Source organism: Didymella exigua, assembly GCF_010094145.1.
Source record: "Didymella exigua CBS 183.55 unplaced genomic scaffold M421scaffold_40, whole genome shotgun sequence".
NCBI lineage: Eukaryota > Fungi > Ascomycota > Dothideomycetes > Pleosporales > Didymellaceae > Didymella > Didymella exigua.
In genome coordinates this window covers 164,000-189,812 of record NW_022984814.1, presented here as the reverse complement: position 1 = coordinate 189,812, position 25,813 = coordinate 164,000, and the positions used below count along the sequence as shown (strand labels likewise).

At 57.2% G+C, this 25,813-nt stretch overlaps 12 protein-coding genes across 12 annotated transcripts in view; 6 read left to right on the top strand and 6 right to left on the bottom strand.

Annotated features, from left to right (window-relative positions):
• The first annotated feature begins 74 nt into the window (after positions 1-74).
• Positions 75-2,305, top strand: M421DRAFT_294885 (glycoside hydrolase family 125 protein). The gene is made up of 3 exons (XM_033589057.1): positions 75-496; positions 548-1,914; positions 1,966-2,305. Exons 1-3 carry the CDS (start codon positions 336-338, stop codon positions 2,076-2,078), a joined length of 1,641 nt encoding a protein of 546 aa, XP_033444542.1. The 5' UTR covers positions 75-335; the 3' UTR covers positions 2,079-2,305.
• A 226-nt stretch (positions 2,306-2,531) lies between these two features.
• Positions 2,532-3,245, bottom strand: M421DRAFT_103899 (RNase P/MRP, p29 subunit; the record flags this gene model as incomplete). The annotated part of the gene is made up of 1 exon (XM_033586956.1): positions 2,532-3,245. One exon carries the CDS (start codon positions 3,243-3,245, stop codon positions 2,532-2,534), a length of 714 nt encoding a protein of 237 aa, XP_033444541.1.
• Positions 3,246-3,564: 319 nt separating this feature from the next.
• Positions 3,565-5,245, bottom strand: M421DRAFT_103898 (putative cytochrome P450; the record flags this gene model as incomplete). Its single annotated transcript, XM_033586955.1, has 4 exons — positions 3,565-3,729; positions 3,776-4,185; positions 4,231-4,847; positions 4,908-5,245. The coding sequence occupies 4 exons, from the start codon at positions 5,243-5,245 to the stop codon at positions 3,565-3,567; spliced, it is 1,530 nt and encodes a 509-aa protein (XP_033444540.1).
• A 1,246-nt stretch (positions 5,246-6,491) lies between these two features.
• M421DRAFT_103897 (uncharacterized protein) lies at positions 6,492-6,912 on the bottom strand (the record flags this gene model as incomplete). Its single annotated transcript, XM_033586954.1, has 2 exons — positions 6,492-6,830; positions 6,880-6,912. 2 exons carry the CDS (start codon positions 6,910-6,912, stop codon positions 6,492-6,494), a joined length of 372 nt encoding a protein of 123 aa, XP_033444539.1.
• A 3,727-nt stretch (positions 6,913-10,639) lies between these two features.
• Positions 10,640-12,328, bottom strand: M421DRAFT_424923 (uncharacterized protein). Its single transcript, XM_033593912.1, has 2 exons — positions 11,876-12,328; positions 10,640-11,805 (listed from the first exon to the last, which is right to left on the bottom strand). Exons 1-2 carry the CDS (start codon positions 11,955-11,957, stop codon positions 10,820-10,822), a joined length of 1,068 nt encoding a protein of 355 aa, XP_033444538.1. The 5' UTR covers positions 11,958-12,328; the 3' UTR covers positions 10,640-10,819.
• An 841-nt stretch (positions 12,329-13,169) lies between these two features.
• M421DRAFT_8932 (uncharacterized protein) lies at positions 13,170-15,061 on the bottom strand (the record flags this gene model as incomplete). The annotated part of the gene is made up of 3 exons (XM_033597759.1): positions 13,170-14,112; positions 14,166-14,893; positions 14,945-15,061. The coding sequence occupies 3 exons, from the start codon at positions 15,059-15,061 to the stop codon at positions 13,170-13,172; spliced, it is 1,788 nt and encodes a 595-aa protein (XP_033444537.1).
• Positions 15,062-15,574: 513 nt separating this feature from the next.
• On the top strand, positions 15,575-16,903 carry M421DRAFT_424921 (inositol hexaphosphate kinase 3). The gene is made up of 2 exons (XM_033593911.1): positions 15,575-15,713; positions 15,763-16,903. The coding sequence occupies exons 1-2, from the start codon at positions 15,652-15,654 to the stop codon at positions 16,697-16,699; spliced, it is 999 nt and encodes a 332-aa protein (XP_033444536.1). The 5' UTR covers positions 15,575-15,651; the 3' UTR covers positions 16,700-16,903.
• Positions 16,904-16,963: 60 nt separating this feature from the next.
• On the top strand, positions 16,964-18,133 carry M421DRAFT_424920 (uncharacterized protein). Its single transcript, XM_033593910.1, has one exon. The coding sequence runs from the start codon at positions 17,230-17,232 to the stop codon at positions 17,779-17,781; it is 552 nt and encodes a 183-aa protein (XP_033444535.1). The 5' UTR covers positions 16,964-17,229; the 3' UTR covers positions 17,782-18,133.
• A 257-nt stretch (positions 18,134-18,390) lies between these two features.
• Positions 18,391-20,815, top strand: M421DRAFT_8929 (uncharacterized protein; the record flags this gene model as incomplete). Its single annotated transcript, XM_033597756.1, has 2 exons — positions 18,391-18,427; positions 18,477-20,815. The coding sequence occupies 2 exons, from the start codon at positions 18,391-18,393 to the stop codon at positions 20,813-20,815; spliced, it is 2,376 nt and encodes a 791-aa protein (XP_033444534.1).
• Positions 20,816-20,944: 129 nt separating this feature from the next.
• Positions 20,945-21,486, bottom strand: M421DRAFT_294722 (uncharacterized protein). Its single transcript, XM_033589056.1, has one exon. It carries the CDS (start codon positions 21,439-21,441, stop codon positions 21,073-21,075), a length of 369 nt encoding a protein of 122 aa, XP_033444533.1. The 5' UTR covers positions 21,442-21,486; the 3' UTR covers positions 20,945-21,072.
• A 326-nt stretch (positions 21,487-21,812) lies between these two features.
• On the top strand, positions 21,813-25,131 carry M421DRAFT_18008 (alpha/beta-hydrolase; the record flags this gene model as incomplete). The annotated part of the gene is made up of 4 exons (XM_033587879.1): positions 21,813-22,460; positions 22,638-23,453; positions 23,592-24,291; positions 24,341-25,131. Coding segments are annotated over 4 exons (2,955 nt in total), but the record flags the coding sequence as incomplete, so codon positions are not given.
• A 471-nt stretch (positions 25,132-25,602) lies between these two features.
• Positions 25,603-25,813, top strand: part of M421DRAFT_424917 (uncharacterized protein) — a 944-nt gene continuing 733 nt past the window's right edge. Inside the window, exon 1 of the mRNA XM_033593909.1 lies at positions 25,603-25,735. The gene's annotated coding sequence lies outside the window, so the exon portion shown is untranslated. The remainder of the gene's footprint in view (positions 25,736-25,813) is intronic.

The window sequence follows — 25,813 nt, the reverse complement described above, 5'->3', positions numbered from 1 at the left end:
TTGAGTAGAGGAGTTGGCAGCCCATACATTTGGACGCTAGTGCGGAGCAGCTGAGCACATCATTGGCTGAGCACCCTGGCCTCCGTGAAAGCCAGTTGTCGCCGCGGGGAAGCTGTCGAGCATCCCTCATTACACGACCGTGACAACGTCCAGGGCGCATCTGAGATTAGCAGCAGCATTGACTGTCTCTCACTATATCTAACGATCGCCTGTAGCCGATCGATCGGGCATCCATTACTGCCGCGCCGCCATCGCATTCCGTAGCTCTCGGCGAGCCACATCAGTCGCTATATATTGCCACATTTCGTACCCGTTTCCAGTTTGCTTTTATCATCATGAAGTCGCCTTTGCTACCGCTCACGCTGGGCGCCATATTGTCTTCAAGCCACGTAGCTGCGAGATACGATGACGGGTTACAAGAGCCGCTGCACGATGCCATCGACCCCAACAAGTACCGAGCAGCATGTCCCGACTACAAGCAGTACTCTATGCGAGCGCAGTAAGCCTGGCCTGCTGTTCATTGAAGCATCGTGTTGACACCAGCTAGCCCACCTTACAGCAAAGGCCCGTTTGAGTTGCCTTTCCAAAGACCTTCAAAGTATTGCCGAACATTTCAATCGCCTCTAGTCGAGAAGGTCATTGAGTACATGAACGCGAATTTAGTCGACAAGGATCTAGCACGTATCTTTGAAAATGCCTTCCCCAATACCCTGGACACGACCGTTCGATGGCACGTGGATAATACCCCCACTCATAAGTATGGTATGAGGGGCTGGGAGAGAGGTGCATGGACAGGGCCACAGAGCTTCATTGTTACTGGAGACATCAACGCCGAGTGGCTACGTGACTCGACGAACCAGCTGCAGCAATACCAACCGCTGGCGAAGAAGGATAAAGAGATCTTCAAGCTGATTTTGGGAGCTATCAACACACAGGCCGAGTACGTCATCGGCTCGCCATACTGCAACGCCTTCCAGCCCCCTGCGCCGAGCGACCTGAGCCCGACCTTCCAGGACCAAGACGACGTCGTACACCCCGAATACGAAGCCTCATTCGTCTTCGAATGCAAGTACGAGCTCGACTCGCTCGCGCACTTCCTCTCCCTCTCCAACCAATTTTACAACCACACCGGCTCCACCGCCTTCATCAACGCCCGCTGGCTGCAAGCCCTGGATACGCTCCTCTCGGTCCTAGAAGCGCAATCGCAACCCACATTCGACGACAAGACTGGCGCCTACAGCAAGAACGTCTACACCTTCCAGCGACGCACAGATATCGGCACTGAGACCCTGGCCCTCAGCGGCGTCGGCAACCCACTCGCAGGCGGCACAGGCCTGGTGCGCTCCGCCTTCCGGCCCAGCGACGACGCTACGATCCTCGGCTTCCTGATCCCGAGCAATGCCATGATGAGCGTGGAGCTCGGCCGGACAGCCGCCATCCTTGAGAAGGCAGGCAAGAAGCACATCGCCGCCACGCTGGCATCGTGGTCCGACAAGATCAAGAAAGGCGTGTGGGAGCACGGCGTCGTAACGCACAAGAAGTACGGTCGCGTCTTCGCCTTCGAAGTCGACGGGTACGGATCGAGCATCTTGATGGACGACGCGAACCTGCCGTCGCTCCTCGCGCTGCCGCTTCTCGGCTTCGTCGAGGCGGACAGCGAGGTGTACAAGAACACGCGCCGCATGATCCTGGAGAAGACGGGAAACCCGTATTTCCTGACCGGCGCGGGATTCGGGGGGATCGGCGGCCCGCATATCGGGCTGCAGCATGCATGGCCCATGAGCGTGCTTGTACAGGCCATGACGAGCGAGGACGACGAGGAGATTGCGAGGTGTGTGGAGAGTGTGAAGAACGTGTCGAGGAACGGGTTGATCCACGAGAGTATTCATGTCGACTATGAGAGGGATTACACTAGTGAGTCCCCCCTTCCTCTGAATTCTGTGGCGGGTGCTGATGGTGCTCCAGGACCCTGGTTTGCGTGGGCGAACTCCGTATTCGCGCAGACGATCCTCGATCTTGCGAAGCGGAAACCGCATCTCCTGTTCGGCAAGGGCGCGGCGGCGTACACGCTGGACTAGGCGTCTGGGTCTTCCTCGCGCGGTGTCGATGGCGCCTTGACCGTTGACGAGGCGCTTGTGAAGTCGTTACAGAGAATGGTTGGATTCCTCGGGGTTCTGTACATGTTCTACCAGCTTTCCTTCGTTGGGCACGAGTCGTTGGCGGTGATCGTGGGTGTGCCTGTTGATAGGACTGCTGCGGCGACCGAGCGGAGGATCGCTCTGGGCTTGGTTGTGGGAGCGCTTGTGTCGTGTTGGAGAGGACTAGCTTCGAAGCTGGACGGAGATGTAGGCCTTTCAGATATTACGCAAGACCAATTCTGTGGGCCTCGCACGCCATGTCCGTATGAAGAAGCTGATTGCACGAAGCCTTGCTGTGCCTGTCGTCCCGAGTCGGGTGTGTCGTGACTGCCGATCGCAACGTGTGGTCCATTATCCAAGTCTAGAATCCTTTCTCTGAAAGCCCCCATCTCTTCACAGATCCGGCTGATAGTGCAGCCTGAACTTCCGGTTCGCGCGATCCGGAGCTCTGGTCTGGAACTGCTCGCCAAATATCTCAAACTGCAGCGGCCTCGGCGCCTGCGCCTCTTCCCCCTCTTTCGCCTCAACATGCGCAAGCGATATGCTGAACCCAAAAACCGTGTGTTCTTTCGGCAAAGCCTTTACAACATTATGCTCCGTCACAATCTCAAACGTATACCGCGTGTCCCGCACCACAATGCCCTCCAGCCCAACGCGCCCTACACAGCGGCTCCGCACCACGCGCAGCTTCGCACCGTGCATGTCGGCGCTCGCCAGCATCTGCCCAGCCGACGCGGGCGTGACGAAGGCGCCGCGCTGCGCCCCCGTGAGGCCCAGGATCTCGCGCATGTACCCCAGCCACAGCTCGTGCAGCGGCACGTAGATGGCGTATTTCTGTTGCTCTTTGGGAATTTCGTTCAGTCCCAGTCTGCGCTTCTGTGCGGCGGAGAGGGGCCGCGGGGTCTGCGCGTTGCGTTTGCGCTTGTCGCGGCGCTCGGTGAGCGCTTTTCGCCGCGTTGCGCGTGCCGAGGGCGTGGGGGAGGAGGCGCGGATTTGGAGCGGGCGGTGTGCGATGCGGTCATTGTAGTGGGATGCTGCGGTCTCGGGGGAGTGGGCGCGCTGCAGGAGGGCTTGCGCGAAGGGCACGCTCGTGGATGCGGCGGCCATGGTGGTGTGGTGGCAGGATTTTTGAGATTGTTGAGCGCTGGTGGGTGGTGGCGGTAGCGGAGGCGAATTCGAAACGGCAGCGTAGGGTGGTTTTTGTTTTGTGCTGTGAATGTGAGGCTCAGGTGTATAGGGTTTGGGGAGTCTGGTCGTGGGTCTTCTAGCTTGGGGCGAGTAACTATTATACCGGTAGTTACCGGTAGTGGGGCGCTTTAGGTAGCGTAACCCTGACCAGATTTTGATCTTACACATACCAGCATCTAAGCCAGGCGGACATAATCTTTCTGTGGGAATCCTGATGTCTCTGGGTTCAAGAGTGTTACTATCTTAGCCGCCTTCGATGCAACTCTACGACAAGTGGCTTTTCAGCACCTAAGATATCCCCGGGGGATTCCTTGTAGTCATGGTCCCTCAGCGCAATCTGGTACATCTGAAGAAGTGAAAGCAAGTACATCTTGGTCCCGAATAGTGCTGTCTTGAATCCGACCTAGAGCTTGTCAGCAGGATCAACGGAAACACCTAGAGCTACTTACACAACTGCGTGATCCATAACCAAAGGTGAGTTGCGAGGTATTGTCTTCTTTGCTTTTCAACCATCGCTCAGGCATGAATTTGTCGGCGTCTGACCCCCAATCTGTTGTAGATCTGTTCGCGCACCCTAGCGCTAGATATACCAGCATTCCCGGCTGTAGCGTGTAATACGACTTGCAAGTTGTAATGCTTATCTCGCGGTTGACCGTTCGAAAAGTACTAGCCACAGGTGAATGAAGCCGGTTCACCTCTTTTACGACAGCGTCCAGATACGGCATCTTCGAGTTTACTATCCTGAAGTCTTCGGTGTTGGAAGATTCAATTTCAGCTAATAGCCTCTCTAGACAATCAGGCCGCTTTTCCAACTCAATAAGCATCCAAGCCAAGTTGTAGCCGAAGGTTTCACTTCCAGCTAATACCGTCAGCAGTCTGTCTCAGGAATCATCGTACCACTGACCGAAAGCATTGAGATGTGCAAAACCAATGGCGGTCTGAGAAAGAGGCCCAGATATGCCACCATAAGTCAACGTTGATAAGCCTCGAAGGCTTGTCTGTGGAGCCTCCGGGTTCAAGCGCTCATGATTCTTCAATTGTTCAATACTTTCTTCGATTAGTTCGTCGAGCTGGGTACGGAGCACCTTGTCGGGGCCGAATGCATGACCCGGATCAACCAAGCCTAGGAAGACGATGATCGAGTACCAAAGTGAGGGCCAAGGATCTGTCACTCGGGCACCTATCGCTTTCGATAAGTCCAATACGCGGTCATTGATCTCGCTATCAGAGCTTCCGTACAAAAGAGCTCGCCAAAGGGTGATGGCGAAAATATCTATCCGAGAAACGATATCTACGATGCCATTATCGGCTTGCTGGCCAACCAAACAATTGACATGTGCTTGGGCATGCCTTTTAATGGTGTCGAAATTCTTAGCCAGTGCTTCGGTGCTGTTGAACTCGCGGATGAATCCGCCGCGGTAGGTACCTAGATGTGGACCTCTATAGTCAATCAGCGAAGGACCGACAATCCTGCGCAGGACCCAAAATGGGGAAAATCCAATTTGATCCTCATTGCTTTCTCTGCTACTGTTAGCCCAGAATCAATACAGATACCACCACAGACATATCAAAACTTCATACCTCGACAAACTCTCTTCGGGCATCATCAACAGCTGCCTTATCAATGCTGGATCGTGGACAAACACCAGAGCACTACCAGCCATGCTCGCGTATGAGATGCCATCAGTAGCAATGTTTTGTAGTTGAACAAGTATCTCAGACACTCCACGTCTCATCGACAGTAGGAGTACCCCTATGAATGGAAGTCCTGCGAGTTTGGGCACTCCAGGGAGGATGTTACCGGAGCGTGTGCACTTGAAAACGGCAAGGGCTAGGAGGGCCAAGGGCACAAAACGAGCGGCCGGTGCCAGAAACCAGACGATCTGTAGCACAGCTGCGCCCAAATTTTTCTGAGCCATGGTTCATCGGTACACGAATGATGAATACACAACTTTGTGTCGTCTCTTATAAGGACCTGAAATCGAGGGACTCGGTATCTACTAATCACGGCATCTGACCACTCTTGTTACTAGCAGTGCAGAGCTGCACGTTTGTTCGGTGCCTGGAATCATCCTCCAATACGAGATGAGTACTGCCATCCCAACGAATGGGATGGATGGGCTATCAATTTTTGAGGTCATACGATTTTGAGGTTACACGGCAGTAACACGTGTCTGCAAGGCAAGACACGTGGCTTTTGGGGCGATAAAAGTACGCCGCGTGCGCACTTAGTGTAATTACGTACCGGTAAGCTCCTGATAGCTAAGATAGCTACAAATAGAGCATATCTGGTACTTGGCGTCCTTTCAAGGGTCATAGACTACAGTCGTATTTTTGTTGACGATGTTCAAAGGTCCACGGGTGTCTGTGCACAGGTGCACATTGTGGGCGAAGACGGGCATTGCAGGACAAGACGAGATCAAGCTCAGAGTGAGCTAGCAAAATCAGTCGATAAGACACGATATGAGCCTGAGCTTCGAGCGCAGCCTGTGCAAGAGTGCAATCGCGCAATCCTGTCAGCTTCAGTCGCACTCTCACTACTAACATCCATCTTCCAGATTCAAAGCGTGCTAGCTTCTCAGCCGGGATCTCCAAGTTTTCGACCAGCTTGCTTGCTGCAGCGGTCATTTGTTATCAGTCCGCATCCGCTCAGTCTCTTGTCATGCTTAAGCAGCGTCGAGAAGGGGAGAAGTGAAAGTTGTAAGATCATGATAGCTAATTGCACAATGAAAACAAAAGATACGCAAGTCCCTGCTTGAAACTATCGAACCATTCCTCCTGTCCTTGAATACAAGCAAATCACTGCAAGCCTTCGACCAAGAATACAGGAGACACGTCGCCGTGTATCGTGCATAAGAAGCACGTACCATCTGGGCGTCATAGTGACATTGAACGGATCGATGTATTCTCCGATTCGTGAAATGCAGCCTTTTGACTTGCAAGTGGTGGCTCAACCGCCGTGTGAACACCTGGCGACTGCAGAGCAGAAAGCCTCGAGATCTAACATGAGCACTAGTGTGTAGGCGGACACCACCGACGCCGCGAAGGCTCGTCTACTCCAGAATCCTACCACTTGATAGGCTTCCTGTAGCTTTTTCTTAGCACGGCAGTCTGCTTAGTGTGTAGATGGGCTCTTCGGACTATAGGCACATCTGCATCTCTAGCTCACAGCTTCGTCCCGGATCCTCCTTGGGTTCTTTCTCTCTCCTGTATATATCCGTTCGCCACCGGACTCCAGCCGTGGCTCGGTATTTGCGGAATGGGAAACGGCGGTTTCCTCAGATTGTTGGTGAAGAAGACTGGATGTCGTGTAGCAGCATCGTAAAAGCTCTGTGGAGGGGAAGACAGTGATGTACGGACGGGCGGCATGGCTTCGATCTGTGATCGCGGTCTTGAGGTACTTGGTGAACTGAATGTGGGTTGGTGATGCGGCTGCGGTTGTTGCGAAAGCTCGTGGGTCGTGCGGCGCTGCTGGTGGTTTGGCTGGAAGGGTTGCTGTGATACCTGCGAGATTGTTAGGTCCAGCGCGTACCCTATCAGGCCTGTTCATCACCTTTGGCCTAGAAGGCTGTAAGGAGGGCAGCATCGTAGTGAGCTTGTGCGATGTCTGATTAAGCTCACACCAAGTTACCTTACTATCGTTATGAGCGGACCGCGATCGTGAAGATATGGGGGACCTCGGCTTCAATTTCGGCGACGTCATCTGTAGTCGCCTTTCGAACATCATGATTAATTCCATCACATACACTGTGTGCTCTCTCCCATCTTCAAGTAACTTGCTGCCAGTTGGATTTTCCAGCCTTCTCGCGATCACACCACAAATTAGACACGGTCGACGACAGTTTTGACGAAGAGGTCGACCTCGCGACTGCATTAACGACCCTCCAAACAGCCATCATACTGACCGCGTGCTCATCCAGCGCTCAGTCCGTTAATACACGATGTCTTTCCTCCTCCTCAGATATACTACTCAACGTTTCTCTCAAGCGCTGGTACTTCTCCGTACATTCATGGGCCGCACGAGACCTCTGCTGTTCCCGTCGACGAGTTGGGCTTGGAGCGCATCGATTTGCTGCTGAAAGGCCAACTTCTCTTTGCCCTACTGTCACCGCTCTGGAGCTATGATCGACTCTAAAAGGTTGTCGTAGATGTTCTGAGAACTTACAGACCGATGGACGGGCTGAGTTGCGGCCGAGTCCTCCTTGGAGCGGTTACGATGAGGCGACTCACTCATGTCTGTTATGCGGTTGCGGATGTCTGTTGATAGTGTCAGCCAATGTACAAACAAGTAGGGCTTGTGTTTGTACTGCGGTTACTTCGTTCGTTCGTGACACCCTCCGTCTTATGGACGGACCGCTTGTTCCGCATCGAAACTCGTGCTGAGGAACATGCGGCTGTGCTTGCACAGACTGCCCGATCTGGTGTTCGTCGTCGTCTTCATCGTCTTCATCGTTAGCAATTCGCTTTGCTGTGCGCCTTCGCTCATTATTCCTGTTTCTGAGCAGGCTCGAGCAGAGGTCTTCAAGCTCCTGCAGCACGTTGGCGTTGCTCTTATTAGCAATCGAAGGATCTCGGCCTGTAAAGATGAAGGCAAACACGACGAGGCTCTCAAGCTTGGCCCTAGCCTGCTTGCGCCCTGTATGTTTGGCTTCCAGAGGGGCTTCCGACTTTTCTTGTTGTGATGTCGTATCGACCAATGCGGACCATCTTAGCCGCTGAACCATCTCCAACTGTCTATATCTTGAAGATATAATGGTTGGGGTCAGATACAAGCTCGAAATAATCAGGAAACTGTTCTTGCGCGTGCTTCGTGAGGTAGGCGAGAAGAGGGCCGTTGGTGGCTGTAGCTACTAAGTGCTATGTGCTGACTCAGAAGGTGCAGCGATGGCGAGATACTGTCTTGTGTCAAACACTGGGCGTGTAGAGGGTCTTGTACACAAGCCTGGCTTACCAGTGGTTAGAGACCTGTGCGTAGCGGCAGAGAGATATTAGAGATGAGAAGGTAAGTGGGCGTACAGCCAACGCTAGGAGAGTCACACTCTTAAAAATGTGCGAGGCAGTAGTGTATGTTGAAACTGCAGTGAAGGCGGCTTGCGTGCTTAGAAGCAGTGTAATCTTAAACGCTAGCGCTACATAAGCTAGCACAGCCAAACTGGGTGGACAGTGGCCGAAGACGCAGCCCAGGAACAATAGTGGAGACTGCTACTCATTTAGTAGGCATGAAAAATCTAAAAGGCTTGAAGCTAGACAGCTTCGAATCTGAGGCCGGGTAGTTCAATGCCAGTCACTCACGGAGGGTGGCTCGAATGCGCTCACGCAACCAAGAGCACACGGTTAGACGCGTTTCCTAACTACGCTGCAGTCAGAACGGGAATTCTAAGCTACAGGTACGGATCTGCGAAAGGGACCAGAATTTGTGTCGCCGTCTACTGAGAATGCTCTGTTCTATTGCGTACCATGCCAAGCCGCTCCATCGATCTCGTCGAGCGCTAAGACTGCCTTTCCTTCTCTATTGCCATGGCTACATTTTTGTACTTGTAATGTGCGAAAGTGAGTATTAATAGATGCTTTCGAGTGGATTGCATAACTGGCGCTAAGGTCCAAACAGTTCCTCCTCCCGTCTTCCATGTCATTCATGTAGCTGCTCGTACTTCTATTTCCATTCTTGCACCCCTATCTTCGCCCTTTTAGCTTCCGCTTTAGCTTCTTTTAGCTTCGCCTCTGCTTCTTCAGCTATCTTCGACTCGACTGCAAGCTGTTCCACAGGATCCTCATTCTCTGTCTCCAACACTTGATTCGTGTCGATCAGCTGTTCGTCGCCGCACGTCTGCCTTGAGGAATTGACCCTGGAAATACAAAGACTTGAATCGGCAACGATCGTGTCAGAAAAAACTGTGAATACATGGGAGAACTGGGCCTGCGCACTTAGCGTGACATTTGTGATGAGCGAAGGGCTTTTGAGGTTATGTCGAACGACGCGAGGGGAGGCTCGAAAGTAGCTGGCAAGTTCGTGTAACTGCTTCTTCGATCCATCAGCGGTGGGATGCTGAATTACCTGGCAAGAAGGCCAGTGGAGGACGCTGTAGTGGTGACAGACAGGGTGCGTATGGAAGTGGATGTATTCTCAGTCAAGCGAGGGACTTTCCTTTTTGGATCTAGGTTGACTCCACATACCTCATCTCATGTGGTGGGCTTGGCGAAAAGGTTGGTGTTGCAGTGAATTGCAGTCTGTCGCAGACTGTGGCAATCTGCCATCACCTATGGCGCTAGAAGCGAACGCCGAATCAGCGGGACAGAACAGCTTGAAAGCGGGACATAGATCTTGGATATGCGTTTCCGACTTCGTTGCTACTTTTGCAGTGGTGTAAGCGCAGCTCTGTTCTCTCTTCATGTACCATCCAGGCATCTTTACTGAGCTTCTTGTGCCGTCCCATGTCTTCATCTCCTCATGTGTAGTCACTAAATAACGAAATCTAAGACAATCGGTGTTTGCTAGATATGTGCCATAACGACAACTAAATTATGTGCTATAGTTTTTACCTCTGTATCATCTTGTCCTGGAACGATTCCGAACGTTCTATTCTGTTAGTCTTGTGCTGCAGCTAACGCTCTTACATCCTCAGCATTCCTGGCGCAATGTATATGCACGCACAAACTCTCAATTTCCGCCTTGACTCCGCGACGACCCCATTCGACATTAATGGTTTCATCGCTGAAGAGGTACACAATTCAAATCCGCAGTGTAGGTCTCCAGAGCTCTTGCTTGAGCCTCTCTGGCGCGATGAGAGGAAGTGCAAGATTGGCTGCGATATAGCAAAATGGCTCGTTCAGCTCCGACATGTCGACATTGTGACACTCTAAGAAATTCGCTGGGCCGAAGGACCACTCACGCACTCCATAAACATACATCTCGTCGTTCTCATGGAGACATGCTGCTGTCCAGTCACTCGCGCCGCCTCCGCCGGCGAGTTCGAGCACAGCTATGCTGTCGGCATCTTTCGCGATCATCAAAGCATCGCGCAGTTCGAATTCGTACTGGCTCAGATCTGTGATGAGTCGAAATTCCACTGGGAACATTTGCAAAGCGTATTCCGCGATGGAAATGCAAATCGAGTGCCTTTCGCTGTGCGAAATTTGTACAATTGGGAGCAGCAGAGCGCTCTGGAAAAAGTTGGGCAGAACAACAGCGCCAGTGCGGACTCAGCAGGGATTGGCAGTGTCGTGAGGGTTGTGAGAATTAGGGACCGCAAGTATGAGTACGAAAGCCACAGGGCTGAGGCACCAGGTAATAATCAGGGTGAAGGTAAGCGTCAAACACTGTTCATTTGACGATGATGGTACTGACATACAAGGGGGGTATTCCTGGTCTAAACCCATAACGCCAGTTCGCTAGATGCATGGTATCAAACATAATCCGAATACACAGAACGCCAACTCGATCGTGGCCAATGCTCACATGCCCTGTTCGTCGTAGGGCCTGTTTGGAGTGCCCTTCAGACCTGTTCTTGAGGTCTCTGAGCTTGGAAGTCCTCGGGCTTGAAGTCTTTCAGCTCCGCCTCAGACTGCACACCTGCCATACTACTGATCTCGTCCTTCTCTTTCATCGCCCTGACCTTGTCTAGCTTCAGCCCTGTGTAGCTCCTCGGCAAGTACCTTCCAGGGTGCCACACCGCAAACACAACTAGTACCGCGAAGATTGGCAGCGCATCAAACGTCCAGAAGCACCACTCATGGCTCTGCAGGTAGATGAGTCCGTAATCCTTATCGTGCGGGATCTCCATGGTACGGTAGACGGCGCGTATAGCAATCAGAACGGAGGAGAAGTTAATAGTGTAGCTGAGCTTGCGCCAGATCTTCATGTCGCCGAGGTCAAAAGCGCGCCAGTGTTGGGAGATGACGAAGTAGCGAACACTGATGACGGAGAAGGAGAGGAAGCAGAGCATCTGCAAGACCAGGCCGAGGATCAGGATGACGCGTCCGGCTAGTACCTTGCGCTCTGCTTCCTCGATCGAGCGGGACGGCGATGCGTCATGGTCATAATGACGGCTGATCTGGCTGGCGCCTACGAGCTGGATGAGGAAAGAAAATAGGTCGAAGATTACGAAGGTCGTCGTGATCCATCTGGGGAAGCACCACAGTGTTTTGAAGTTGAGAGCGTAAGTCGGACACGAGAACCACACAACACGCGAGAAGGCAGTGTAGCATGCGGCGGCCAGGAAGGAGGGGGCGAGCAAGATCATGAGCCAGGAGACGAGAAAGGGGATGTCCTTCAACTCGTCGAGAGAGGATACAAGTCGGCAGATGTGGCCGAGCATGAGCATTACAATGGCGATGATGGCTGCCCAGAAGAACCATGCCTGGTGTCGAACATACTGGTAGAGGGACAGGATGGAGATCAGGACGACTAGTGTGGCGCCGACACTGGCGAGGGGGACTGATGGGTCGTAGATGTATGGATTGAGGAAGTGATGGGTGGGATCTATGATGTTAGCTGTGTTGCAAGAGCATACCCCAACATGGGAATGTCATCGAGGTTGAGGTCAACTCACTATGCCCGGCAGCCGCCCGTTTCGGCAAGTCCGCAGCGCGGGGATCTAGAAGCGCAAACATGCTTCCGTGTATCCCAGTCATCGTTCCGCTATATCTTTGCGTGCTGAATGTGCTTTGCCGCAGTGGATGTCGACTCCGTCGCGCTCATGGCCAGAACCGTAAACGGCTCAGGTTGTGCGACGGCGGCAGCGTAGTTTTGTAAGAGGGCTGAGAGGAAGACCAAGGGACCCGCAACAGCATGGCTAAGAAAAGGCGAAGGGTCCTGGCGGCATCATGTCTTCTGAGCTGGAGGGCAAGACTTGGCAAGCGGACGGACGCCAAACGACCGTGAGTAACGGCGAGCGTTCAAGGTTCCCCAAGCAAATTTGGGTCGCAGATTCTGCTGCGCCTGCAATGCAATCAAGGGGAAACACAACAGACATGCGCCTGTGGCTTGCTGTGCTTGATACACCTTCCAATTCAGCGCCATTGTGACTGCAATTTAGAACACAGGCGGACCTGTGCCCAAGGTCGCCAGCACGTGTGGCGCGGCGCCTGGGCGCCCAGGCTTGTCGGGGTCAAACAACGCTCTGCCTTGCAGCTGGCGCGCTCCGTGCCAGCCTTGGCAGCAGGCCGTGCAGATACCTACCGCTGGCCATGAGGAAGGAGAAATGGCGGAGTCAGCGGAGGATCGTCGTCTCGTCTCCTTCTGAGATGCGATTCGTTGGGAGCCTCAACTCCACTATGGTGCCAAGAGCGGCCAAACACCTAGGGTGCTCGCTCAGCAATATTGGCGTCTACTTGATGTCACGGGGATCTGCGCGGCTTTGGAGTTGCCGTTGTGAAAGGCATTGTAACGGTGAGCGAGCGGGAGGCTGCATCCGAGCAGCTACAAAGGACGCAGACAGGGGCGGGAAGGCATCAGTCTTACCATGCGACCCCTGCAGTCAAGCGTTTGGAGAGTTGGTGCGGTGTGTTGCACTTGGAAGGTTGCCCGGGCAGAGGTTCTTGCATCTGCTACAGACGTCGATCTTCGGATGAATCTCTCGGGAGCTAAACCACTCTTGTTTGGCGTAAGCCACTTCCTGTCTTCAGCCTCCTTGTGGATCGTCAAATGAACAATACCATCACTTGTATTTCTTCATTTACTTGCAGTCGGCATTAAAGAGCAGGAGTCCGCCGAGCAGCAGCGTCTGAGATCTCAGGCACTCCACGGGCAGATTCGGAGGTCCATCCAAATCCCCTGTTTCACCCCAAGCATACTCCCCGTACCAATGCGTAGCCTTTCGTAGTATATGCTAGCTTGCCGGGAACTTAATCGTCATCAAACTCCTTGTCTTCTTGGGTCTTGTCCTGATCGTCCTTCTGGGACCCGCTAATCTCAATGTTCTCTTCGTAATCGGGCAGACCCTTCGCCAGCCAACGCACCGCCTTCGGCTTGTTGTCCATCCAGAACTCGTTCGGGAGCCAAGAATAGAAGCTGCAATGCGTCTGCTTGACATCATCCAGAACAACGATGCCACCCTCGAGAGTGACAACACTGGCATCCATCTTCATGCCGATGAAGCACGCGTTGAGGACGTGCTCTTCCGCCCAGAACTCGAACTCCCTGCCCTGGTCCAGCTTGTGCGGCCTTCCGTTCGGATACTTGTCCCTGGGAAGGTCCCACTCGTCGCAGTCATCCGCATACCAGACCTTGCAGACGAGCTTGCCGAGTGGTTCAAGGCGGCCGAGCTTGTTCCTCACGATCTCAGTCTGTGCGTCGTAGAATTCCCTTGTGATGTCGTCCGGCAAGTCGATGGCCGTCACTTCCAGACCGGTCGACTCTCTCTTGACAATCTTGAGGTCCGTGGCGCCGATGGCATCCTGCTGCTCGTCTGTTCCCAAAGCCGCAATGCCTGTACTGAACTTGACCCGTGCCTCTTGCTCACGCAGGCCCATCTCGTTGACACTGACGCCCTCGTTCTTAGCTTCCTGGAACCACGACTTGTCGCCAGCAAACAGCCCAGCATGCACTCCACCGAACAGGGTACTCGCCGACGTGTTGAAATCGCCAGGGAGAGTAAGACCGGCTGCGTCGACCTTGACGAGCTCACGCTCCGCGAGATCGCACATTTTGAGAACCGCTTGAAGCTGGTCGTCGAACTCTGGGCAGACACGGTGGTACCGGAGGTAGTTGTAGAATGAGCGAAGGACCTGGCAAGCAGTCTTGATGCCACCAGGGGCATAGCCATAATGTGCAGGGTACCAGGATGAGCTGCGGCTGTTAGCATAACTCTCAGAAAGACACATGGGGATGATGCAGCTTACAGGAAGGCAGACCCGACTCCGACGAAGTCCACAGCCCACTGCTTCTCATCCGCACGATCCCAAGGAACGTTGTGAACCGCCATAGCTCGCGCAATCTCCTCTGCATCCATCTCTTTCATTTCTGTCTGCGACAGGCCTTGGTACATACGAGGACCGCACTCAACACCGCCGTAGCGCATCAGCTTGTTAAAGACCTTGGCGTACATCTCGTGCATGCGCCGCTTTTGCTTGAAGCGCTGGAGGGCAATCTCAATGCGCTCGACGAACGGCCTGTCCTCGTCATACATCCTGTCCTCTTCTTCAGCTTCCGCTGGCGTGACAGGTGGCTCGACATATGTGTCCTCGAAGCCAGTTGGTTTCTGCATGTTCTTCGAGGTGCCTCGCGGATAGACCTTCTTCTGTTGCGGCTGTAGTGGAACTGGGTACACAGCGGGCTTGCGGGTGCGAGGATCGAAAGCGATCTCATCTTCCTCCTCGAGGAAGTCCTTGTCGAGGGCCGTCTTGCCTTGCAAAGGGATCTTGCGCTTAATCGTCTTTCCATCGGCGGACACCTCGAGAAATGTGCTCTTGCGCAGCGCAGCAATGACAAGAAGCTTGGGCTTGTAGGACCTCATCTTCTTGAAGCTGCAGATGCGACTGATGGATACTGGAATATTCTCGCGTCCTCCACATTGCTGCAGAAGATGGAGATCGACAGGCAGGTTTTCGTCGGAGAAGTAGAATTCCACCTCGTGCATGTCAGTTCCGTGCGGTCTCTTGATCCACAGATGTGAACCTACCTGTCTGCGGATGGCGTCGCCTTCTGGGTGATCATCTTGAGCAGCTACGGCCTTTGCCTTTGCCTGCGCCAGCAGCTCCGGGGCTGAATTGAAGCTTTCGGGCTCTTCTGTTGACATGGTCGATGTTGGCACTCGCTGTAGAGAAGTCGAGAGCTAGAGAGATGATTGTAAAGGCAAGAGGATGTAAGCAGGAATGTTTTCATTGAGGTGCGTGAGAGAGCAAACAGTCACGGTAGATACCCGCCTTCGCAGAGCTGCAGGTGAGAAACCAATCTGCGGTATCAAATCGGTAGTTACCTTGACTTTTCACCTTACCTTGAGCATTCGACATGAGATCATGCAACACACTTCGCTGTTCCTCGAGCGACTGCAGTCCTACCATATTCACGGCACCAGCTCTGGGGGTCCTCTGTGATTTCGCAGAGTGCACATCCTTTTCTAGCCTGGCAACGAAAGCCTCTATCAAGAGGGACATTGTGCTTGCGGAATACACATCATGACAGATAATGATTGCAGGTGTAGAAGAAGAGCCCTGCATAAGCCGAGCGTGATGACACGCCTGATTCGCTTCTCTTTCGTCATCAGCCCACTCGGACTCGTGGACCCTGGCCGTTGCATCGCGGGGTCCTCGCCGTCCTCAACATCAGCCACAAGGACACAGCCAGCTTACACAGCCATACCTCGAATCTTGATAAATCACATACAAAATGGCAGCCAAGCCCTTCGACTCCTCCAAGCTGCAGGCGTTTGGCAACGCAGCAGCCGGCCAGTAAGCACGCTGAAGCTACTCGGCCTCACCCATACTGATCGACTTCAAGTGACGGCGTCCTCAGCGATGAGTCTGGCGCGGTCGTCGTCAAGCCATGCACGGCGGCCGAGATCGGCTTCTACGAGACTGTAGTCTCCTCGCACTCGGATCTCCTCCCTCACCTCCCCATCTTCCTGGGCCAGCTGTCCCTCGACTCCCCAGCCGATGCCTCCGAAGACACGGGCATCATTGAGACCGCCGACGGCACGACCGAGCGTCTGCACGGCAAAAAGCTAGCCACAGACCTGCACGTTGTTCTTGAGAACATCACACACGGGTTTAAGAAGCCTAACGTGCTGGACCTGAAGCTCGGCGCACAGCTATGGGACGACGATGCAAAGCCTGACAAACGCGCGCGCCTCGACAAAGTCAGTGCCGAGACCACAAGCGGAAGCCTGGGATTCAGGATAGCGGGTATGCGGACGTGGCTGGGCGCGGCTCCACCGGAGGTTCCGGAGGACCTGGCGCAGTATGTTGAGCAGGACAAAGAGAGCGGTTACTGGGTGTACAACAAGATGTACGGGCGCAAGTTCAGCGCCGAGGGCATCGATGAAGGGTTCAAAGCCTTCTTCCCTCAGGGCACCGAGGCCGAGAAAGCGCGGGCGAGAGAGGTGCTTGCGTACTTCCTTGGCGAGGTCAAGGACATCCAAGAAGCGTTCGAGGCCAAGGAGAGCAGGATGTACAGCGCGAGTATCCTGCTCGTGTACGAAGGCGACGTCGAGGAGTACGAGAACACAAAGAAGGTACTAAGGTCTGCACGGCCCGAGTCCGAGGAAGACGAGGATGAAGACGAGGCTGTGCCGAAGCTGGCAGCGGTCAAGATGATCGACTTTGCACACGCAACTTTTACGCCTGGGCAGGGACCCGACGAGAATGCGCTCAAGGGTATGAGGAGCACGGCGACCATCCTGAAGAGGCTGTTGGATAGTGCTGAGAAGGACGCCTGAATATCTGATGACATTTTGCTGCGATTTTAGCGTGTAGATCAAGGGCTCGGAAATTGACATGACCATTCCAACCTGCCCGTATGGTGTTGTGCGTCCACTTGACGAGCCATAGTGTCGGCGGATGCCACAATGTCTGACCACGATTCTATCCAGTGCTCGAATTAAGCAGAGCAGCACGCCTGACAACAGCATTTGACACAGTTCTTTCCGCGGGGCAAGTCCATTCCCAGGCTCCTGGCGGCTGAAGGCGGTCCAGGAGCGTGACGTCGTGTTCAGATTCAGCGTGAGCTCACTTTCACTGCGTATCTTGCACGCCTACCAAGCTTCACACACCCCGTTTGCTGCCCACGTGGCTGCTAAGGCCACGGCTGATTAGGATCAATGGTGAAGTTCTATCTCAACACACTGCTGATCCTTTTGCTGCCAAAAACTTACACTCCTTTGGCCAACCATCCACGCTTCTTACCCACCAGCAACGCATCTCGCCCTTCTCGTCTACCAACTCACCAAACTTATACTTCAATCTCGCCATGTCCGACCCACCACCTCCCCCACAACATACCACGCCCGCGGCGATCCCAATGGGCTTCAGCGCACAAATCCGCTTGCTCCGCGAAACCCAGCTTTCGCAAGCCCACCGAATCAGCGCACTAGAGCACGAGAACAGCCTGCTCAAAGCCTCCCTCTCCCACTCTTGCTCTTCGGAGACGCAAGCGCGCATCTCCGCCCTGGAAGCTCACAACACGTACCTCCTCGCGCGACGCACGGAAGCAGTCACCCAGCTGCTGAATCTGCGCACGCTGCACCAAGAATCCGCCAACGCGTTTCTCGTGCGCGCCGGCGATGTCGGCGAGGACGATTTCGAGGGCATGCTGGGCGTGTGGGCGACGAGTGTGACGACGCTGTTGAATGTGCAGCAGCGCGCGCTGGGGATGGTGAGCGCGCGGGGACAGATGTCGGTGTTTGGTGGTGTGCACGGGGCGGCAGGATGCGGTCTGGGATATGCGTGGATGGGCGGTGCTTGGGTTGGGTGGTGCTATGCTCACTCGCTGCCTTACCCGTGTCGGGTGTGTGGTCACTAGGGGGAGCTCAGGTCTGTTTCCTCACTCTTTCTACGACACGGCATGCACGTCGATTTCATTGAGACTGGTGTTTGGCAGCACGTCTTCCACCCGGCTTCCGCAACAAGGAAGCTCAATCTCCACTTCTCACCCTTTCCATGGCGATGTTGTTTCTTCTTTCAGGCTCCTTGAACGGATTATTGGCACAACACAAGCTGAGCGATGCATTTCGCGTCTTTGGCACTTTGATTTTGGGCGTCTCGGCTCTTTTTCTTGCTCTCGAATGACGGGGCTGGTACGAGTGGCTTCTGGGGATATGTTCTGTATGGTGCCATGTTTGTGACGAGTATTTCAGGAAGCAGCGCGCGGCGGGGGTTTGGCTGAGATGGTCCTGCTCTTGTAGATTTGAATTTGATAATTGCATGCATGACTGTCAGTGGAACCCAATCGCGACTGCGTGACTGAAGGCTCAAGACCGGTCTGCATTGAAGACTGGCGGTGCGAACAAGCAAGCGAAGGGAGCAAGCAAAGCGCCGGCCAATCACAGCTCCGCCGTTGAACCCCGCTTAGGTAGCACCCCACGCGCCGCCAAAAGTTCGCGAGCCATCTCGCACCTCCCTACACTTAGCCATGACGCCTCCAACGAGCCCAGAGCAGCTCTTCGCTGGTGAGTCCTCGTTGCATGCGTCCATCGCCGTGCTAATGCCGTGTCGCAGAGCTGCTCTCGATCTGGCACACGCACCGGGCGTTGATTATCGCGGTTGGAGTTGGTCTCGCGTTGGTTGTGCGGTTCACGAGACAGTCTAGAGATGCTCAGGAGGAAGGGCGTGGTTCACCGGCGCCCGCTGCGGGTGTGCAGGAGAAGACGGTCGAGCTCAGGCCCGAGTGGCTCCCTGAGAACACGACTGTCGTACCGCGTGCGCTCAGCGCCGAGAAGCATGCCGAGGACGATGCGAGCGCGGTAGCAGTATTTCCTAAAGCGAAGAGAGGACCCAAGACGGTCAAGGGACGGAAGACGCCGAAGAAGATTGCAAAGCCCGTCGTCGATTACGACCACACCACGGACAAGATCCAGCCTCTGATCTTCTTCCAGTCGGTCACGGGCAGCACCGAGAGACGTGCTAAGCGGGTCGCAGAGCTGTTGACTGCGTGGACGGCTGGCTGCGACCAGGCTGCGTCGTTGCTCGCGCCGCAGCTCCTCGATCTCTCGGAGGTGGACTACGACGACTACTTTATCAGTGCGCCAAAAGCCGAGGCGAACACGAAGCACTTCTACCTGATCCTCGCGCCGACGTACAACATAGACACGCTGCTGGACGCTTTCATCGAGAACCTGAGCGAAACCCACAACGACTTCAGGATTGACACGGCATCGTTGAGCGGACTGTTGGGGTACTCGGTGTTTGGCTTTGGAGACAAGGAGGGATGGCCGTCGGAAGAGGAGGGCTTCTGCACACAGGCCAAGCAGGTCGACAAGTGGATGGCAAGGCTCACGGGCAGGAAGAGAGCATACCCGCTGGGCATGGGAGACGTCAAGAGCGATGCCGAGGACCGTCTGACTGAGTGGCGTGTCGGGGTGCAAGAAGCGCTCGTGGAGATTGCCGAGGGTCGAGGGCTGGGCGAGGGTGTGCTCGGCAGCGGCGACGCCGTCGAGAGCGACGAGGAGGGTGTGGACGATGGCGACAGCGGCGAGGAGACGCGGCGGGTGGACGACGTTGAGGATCTGGGCGGCATGGCTGATGGAGCAGCGGCACCGATCCCCGTCGACTTTACGAATTACAAGGGAAAGCCTAGGGTCAACGCTCCCGCGGCGCCGAAGCAGATGGTCCCCATCACATCTCCCACCCACGCCGCGCTTACGAAGCAAGGATACTCGATCATCGGCAGCCACAGTGGGGTGAAGATCTGCCGGTGGACCAAGTCGGCACTCCGAGGCCGCGGGTCATGCTACAAGTACTCGTTCTACGGCATCGCATCGCACCTCTGCATGGAGGCGACGCCATCGCTGTCGTGCTCGAACAAGTGCGTCTTCTGCTGGCGGCACGGCACCAATCCCGTGGGCACGACGTGGCGATGGGTGACGGATGCGCCCGATGTCATCTTCGACGGAATCACGGCGGCGCACTACAAGAAGATCAAGATGATGAAGGGCGTGCCCGGCGTGCGCGCGGAGCGGTTCGCAGAGGCCATGCGCATCCGGCACTGCGCGCTTTCGCTAGTCGGCGAGCCCATTTTCTACCCGCACATCAACGAGCTGCTGCGCATCATGCACGAGCAGCGCATCTCGACGTTTATGGTGTGCAACGCACAGCACCCCGCACAGCTGGCGTCGCTGATCCCCGTGACGCAGCTGTACGTGTCCATTGACGCATCGAACAAAGAGTCGCTGCGCAAGGTCGATCGGCCGCTGCACCGCGACTTCTGGGAGCGGTTCTGCGCCTGTCTCGACGTGCTGCGGGCCCGGCGGTTCGAGCAGCGCACCGTGTTCCGGCTGACGCTGGTCAAGGGATTCAACATGGAGGAGGAGGTCCAGGGCTACGCGGACCTGGTGGAGCGGGCGCTCCCGTGCTTCGTCGAGGTCAAGGGGGTGACGTACTGCGGGACCAGCGCGGCGGGCTCGGCGGGGCTGACGATGCAGAACGTGCCATTCTACGAGGAAGTAGCGGCGTTTGTGCAGCTGCTCGAGACCGAGCTCGCCTCTCGCGGGCTGGCGTACGGCATCGCCGCCGAGCACGCGCACTCGTGCTGCATCCTGCTCGCCGACGGCAACCGGTTCAAGCGCGACGGCAGGTGGGCGACGCGGATCGACTTTGAGCGCTTCTTCGCGCTGAGCGAGGGCGCGGTGCAGGGCTCGCGGCTGCAGGACGGCAAGGTGGTGGGCTGGCGGCCCGAGGACTACATCGGCCCGGACACGCCCGAGTGGGCGCTCTGGGGCAACAAAGGGTTCGACCCGCGCGACCAGCGCGTCGACCGCAAGGGGCGACCCAGGACGGAGGAGGAAGCTCAGGCGAGCCTGATGCAGGCGGCGCTCAGGAAAGCGGCGCGCGAGTTGTAGCCAGCAGCCAGTCTCAGTTCCAAGTCCAGCCAGTCTTAGATGCAAGTTCAGCCAGTCTCAGTTCCAAGTCCAGCCAATCTTAGATCCAAGTCCAGCCAGTCCCAGTTCCGAGTCCAGCCAGTCCCAGTCCCAGTTCAGCCAGTCCCAGTTCCAAGTCCAGCCAATCTCAGACCCCCGTCCAGACACAGCCAGCCGCGTTGATCTCTTGTTCTTGGCGCCCGAGCGACACGCCCAAGGCCGACACCACTCAGCACCGCTCAGCACCGCTCAACCACGCCCATGCGCGCGTCGCAGGCCAGGTCCCGCGTTATTCTCCGCGCCCCTTGCAGCGAGCCTGGCGCGCAACCGACTGACGCGGCCGGCCGCGGCGGGCGGAAAGCGGCGCGCAAGGATGGACCCGGGACTTGCAGATGGGCCGCCAGACGAGGGACTGGGTACCGAGTTTCTGCGGCGCGCTTGTCTTGATCCAGTCTGTGCGTGGGCGGAGGCGTCTGCGCGCGACGGCCCCCTATGTGTGTATGTATGTATGTGTGTGTGTGTGTGTGTGTGTATGTATGTGTGTGTGTGTGTGTATGTATGTATGTGGGTATGCGCGTATGTGGGTATGTGGGTATGTGCACATGCATGTGTGTGGGTATGTAATTGAGTGGGATCAATGTTAGTCGAGACCCCTTCTCTGCTCCAGTTCACGCTGCACTGCACGACGTTTGCCTCGAGCGACGCAGCGCATGTCGGCACACGGGCTCACGGCGCGCTCACACGGGGCCCGACACCACCGCGAACCCGAACCATGGACGCCCTCAGCAGCCAGCTGGCGGCCGCGCGCGCGACGTACTCGCACTCGAGGGCCGCCGACGGCCAGCCGACGCCGACTCTGCGCGCGCGCCGCCACTCCAGCCTGCCCTCGGCCGCGCAGGCGACCATGACGGTCGACACGGGCAGCCGCGCGCCCAAGAAGCGCTCCCCCGACCACCACGCCCGCAGCGCCAACCACGTCCGCAGCGCCAACCACGTCCGCAGCCAGGCCGCGAGCCCCGAGGTCATCTCGTCGCTGATCGACCAGCTGTCCGCCATCTCGGCCTCGACCCAGAGCCACTTTGAGAGCCTGCCGCTGTCCGCCAGCGCGAGCCGCAGCGCGAGCCGCAGCGCCAGTCCCGCCGCGTCGCGCAGCAGCCGACATGCGAGCGCCGTGCGCGACCAGAACGCCCTCTTCCCCGACGACGCCTGCGAGCCGCCCGTGATCCGCACCTCGAAGCCGCCCTCGGGCCTGTCGCCCCTGACGGCCGCGCCCAAGCCGCGCAGAGACAAGCCGCCCGCCGCCGCCGCCGCCGCCGTCGCCGCCGCCAGCATCCACTCGTGTCGCTCGCACCGCTCGTCGCCCAGCTTCGGGGCCATCAGCATCGAGGCCGGCGTGCCCGTTGCCTCGCCCGTCGCTAGCCGCCGCTCGTCGGCTGAGCTCAGGCGCCCGCGCAGTCTGCTGTACATGGGCTCGCGCGAGCGGTTGAGGCTGAGGGACAAGGAAAACGATGTCCGCAGGCGGGCCGACGATGCTGTCCCGCCGCTCGCCCCGTTCGAGGACACGATTAGCGAGGAGCCCTTTACCAGAGACGGGCACGAGTCCCTCACCAGAGACGGACACGAGTCCGTCGCCAGAGACGAACATGAGCCACCCGCCAGACCCGAACGCGAGCCACCCACCAGACCCGAACATGAGCCACTCACCACACACAAATATGAGCCACCCGCCGCACACAAATATGAGCCACCCACCGCACACAAGCATGAGCCACCCGCCGCACACGAGCACGACCCCCTCGTCGAGTCGTCGCGCTTCGCCCACCGCTACCAGAGCAGGAACGCGAGCCCCGCGCGCCGCATCCGCATGAACCTGGTCGACGGACCGCGCGGCGACGGCCTCATCGAGCAGGGCCTGGTCCCCGACCGCGGCTCGTCGCTGCGCCACGCCAGCCCGACCAAGAAGCGCAGGAAGAGCAGGGACAGGGCCAAGGACCCCGACCGGCCCCGGACCATTGCAGTCACGCCGGTGCAGCCGCCCACGCCCGCGCCCACGCCCACGCCCGCGCCCGCGCACCCGGACCCGGACGAGGAGCGCAAGCGGCGGCTGCTCCATGAGCTGGAGCAGGAGGAGAACGAGGTCGCGCAGCGGATCAAGCAGCTGAGAGAGCAGAAGCTGCTGCGCGACCGGATCGCCGGAAAGCTGCCTGCAGACGCTGTGTGCAAGCCGCAGGCTTCAGGACTCCCGAGCCCCGAAGCCTCGCCTACATGCACTGCGTCACCTACATGCACTGCGTCGCCTACATGCACTGCGTCGCCTACATGCACTGCGTCGCCCGCCGCCGACGAGCGCGGCCTCGGCCACACAAAAGCCCACAGACTCCTGGGCATCTCCATCCCCCCTGCCGCGCTGCCGTCGACCGAAATCGACACCAACCGACGGCCACCGCGCGACGAGCCGCGCGAGCCGACGCGCCCGGCACCACTGCCGCCGCATCTGCGACATTCGCGCCACAGGAGCTTGACCGTGAACGACGGCGATGACCTCTTGCTCCCCATCAACTACGCCCTGGCGCTGAAAACCTTGGATACATCAGCGCCCAACTCGCCACGGACCCCTCGCGTCGACTCTACGCACATGACCCCCCCTCCGCCTACGCCCTTTAGCACTGCATCCACGGCGAGCGTGCACTCGAGCAGAGACGGCCTAAAGCGCTCGAGCAGAGACGGGCCGACGCGCTCGAGCAGAGACGGCCTGAAGCACTCGAGCAGAGACGGGCCGACGCGCTCGAGCAGAGACGGCCTGAAGCGCTCGAGCTCGCTCTCCGTGGGCGGCAGGTCTGCATTCGGGCGCAAGGCAAACAGCGCCACCATGGCCGCGTCCAAGGGCCACCACCACTCGTCCAGCCTGACCGACGGCAGGCCGTCCACCGTCCGCTCCGCAAGCGAGGACATGTCCGGGCGCCACTCGTCGCTCAGCACGGCCTCGGCCGCCAACAGCTTCACCCTGCAGCAGAAGAAGACGCTCAAGAAGAAGCGCTGGTCGCACCCCGACCTGCCCGCCAAGGCAGAAAAGGCCCACAACGACAAGGTCGACCGCCACGAGGCCGGAGAAGAGGCGAGGGTCTCGCACTACGCCATGCATCCGTCGAGTCCGCTCATCGAGGAGCGTCCGTCGTCGCTCGACTCGGTCGACGTCGACGTTGATGCGTACCTGCAAGCCCCGCGGCTGTCGCAGAAGATACGCCACCCGCAGACGGGGAGGATCATCTCCTTCTCCGAGGTCGGCGATCCCAACGGCTTCGCCGTCATGGTGTGCGTTGGCATGGGCCTGACGAGGTTCGTCATGGCCTTCTACGACCAGCTCGCCGCGACGCTGAAGCTGCGGCTCGTCACGCCCGAACGGCCGGGTGTGGGCGCGAGCCAAGCCGATCCCAACGGGACCCCCCTGACATGGCCTGGTACGTTGCCGATGCACACATGATAACAAGCCCTGCTAACGTCCTTGAGACGACGTCCGCATCATCTGCCAAGCGCTGAAGATTACAAACTTCTCCCTCCTCGCCCACTCGGCCGGCGCCATCTACGCCCTCGCCACCTCCCTCCGCATGCCCCAGCACATCCGCGGCCGCGTCCACCTCCTCGCGCCCTGGATCCCGCCCTCGCAAATGGCCCCGCTGGGCCTCGGCCGCTCCGCGCCCCCAACCCAGCAGCTCCCGCGCGCGCAGCGCTTCCTCCGCGCCCTCCCTCCCTCGCTCCTCCGCGTCGCAAACTCCACCTTTCTCAGCAACACAAGCGCCTCGCTGCAGCGCACAGCCCCGAAGCCCACCAAGCCCCCCAAGCCGCGCCGCACACGCACCGATCCCGCCCCGTCTGCCCAGCCCCGCGACTCGATGCTGCTCATGGACCAAGTCCCCCCGCAGTCCAGCACGCTCTCGCTCGCAGCGCCCGAGACGACGCGCCGCGCCTTTGACGAGCGCCTGACGTTTGCTATCTGGGATCGCGCGACGCTGAACGCGAATCCCGCCACGGACCTGATGGTTTGTCTCGAGACCAGGCAGCCCATTGGCTTTCGGTACGAGGATGTGACCGCCCCCGTCGTGATTCACCATGGCTCCAAGGACTCCCGTGTGCCCGTGGACAATGTGAGGTGGCTCGCGCGTGTTATGCGAAAGTGCGAGGTTCGCGTTTTGCACGGCGAGCAGCATGGCCTTATGGCTTCGGCGAGGGTCATGGGCGAGGTGCTTACGGAGATTGCGGGGGAGTGGGAGGATTGGACGAGTGTTGTTCGGCAGGCGAGTGCGGGGGATTTGAGGGGGATGGCGAGGGGGAGGAGCGTTGCGTAGTCGAGTCGAGTGATTTTCTTTTTTTTTTCTTTTTTCTTATTTTTTTCATCATCGTAAGAGGTGGAGTCGTGGTGGAGTCGAGGCTATACCCTATTTCTGTACTGTATCTGTTTTGTATTTCTCCATCCATTTTCATTTCCACTTCCCTTTCCATTTCTGTATCTACATCTGCACCTGCATCTGCACCTGCACCTGCACCTGCATCGGTCGTTTTCGTGTCTGAAGTATGCGCGTGTGCCAGGGAACGGCTCTCGTATCTCTCGAGTCTATCGTACCTCCTCCAAGCAGACACGCTTACACCCCTTTACTCCACAAGTCTCCAGCAGAGCAGCGCTGAGCAGATGGCGAGATACGCATACATTACGACACAACGATGTAGCTCCATCCCATCCCGTCCCATCCCATCCCATCCCATCCCGTCCCGCCCCATCCCACCCATCCATCTCATCCGCCACACCAGCCGCCCTCCTATTCAGCACATGTGCAATCTGCATCTCAGTCAACCTCGACAGTGAGCGCTCGTTTTGCCCCAACCAGCCGCGATCGAATTGATCTAGAGAAGAGAGAAGAGAGAAGAGAGAAGAGAGAAGAGAGAAGAGAGAAGAGAGAAGAGAGAAGAGAGAAGAGAGAAGAGAGA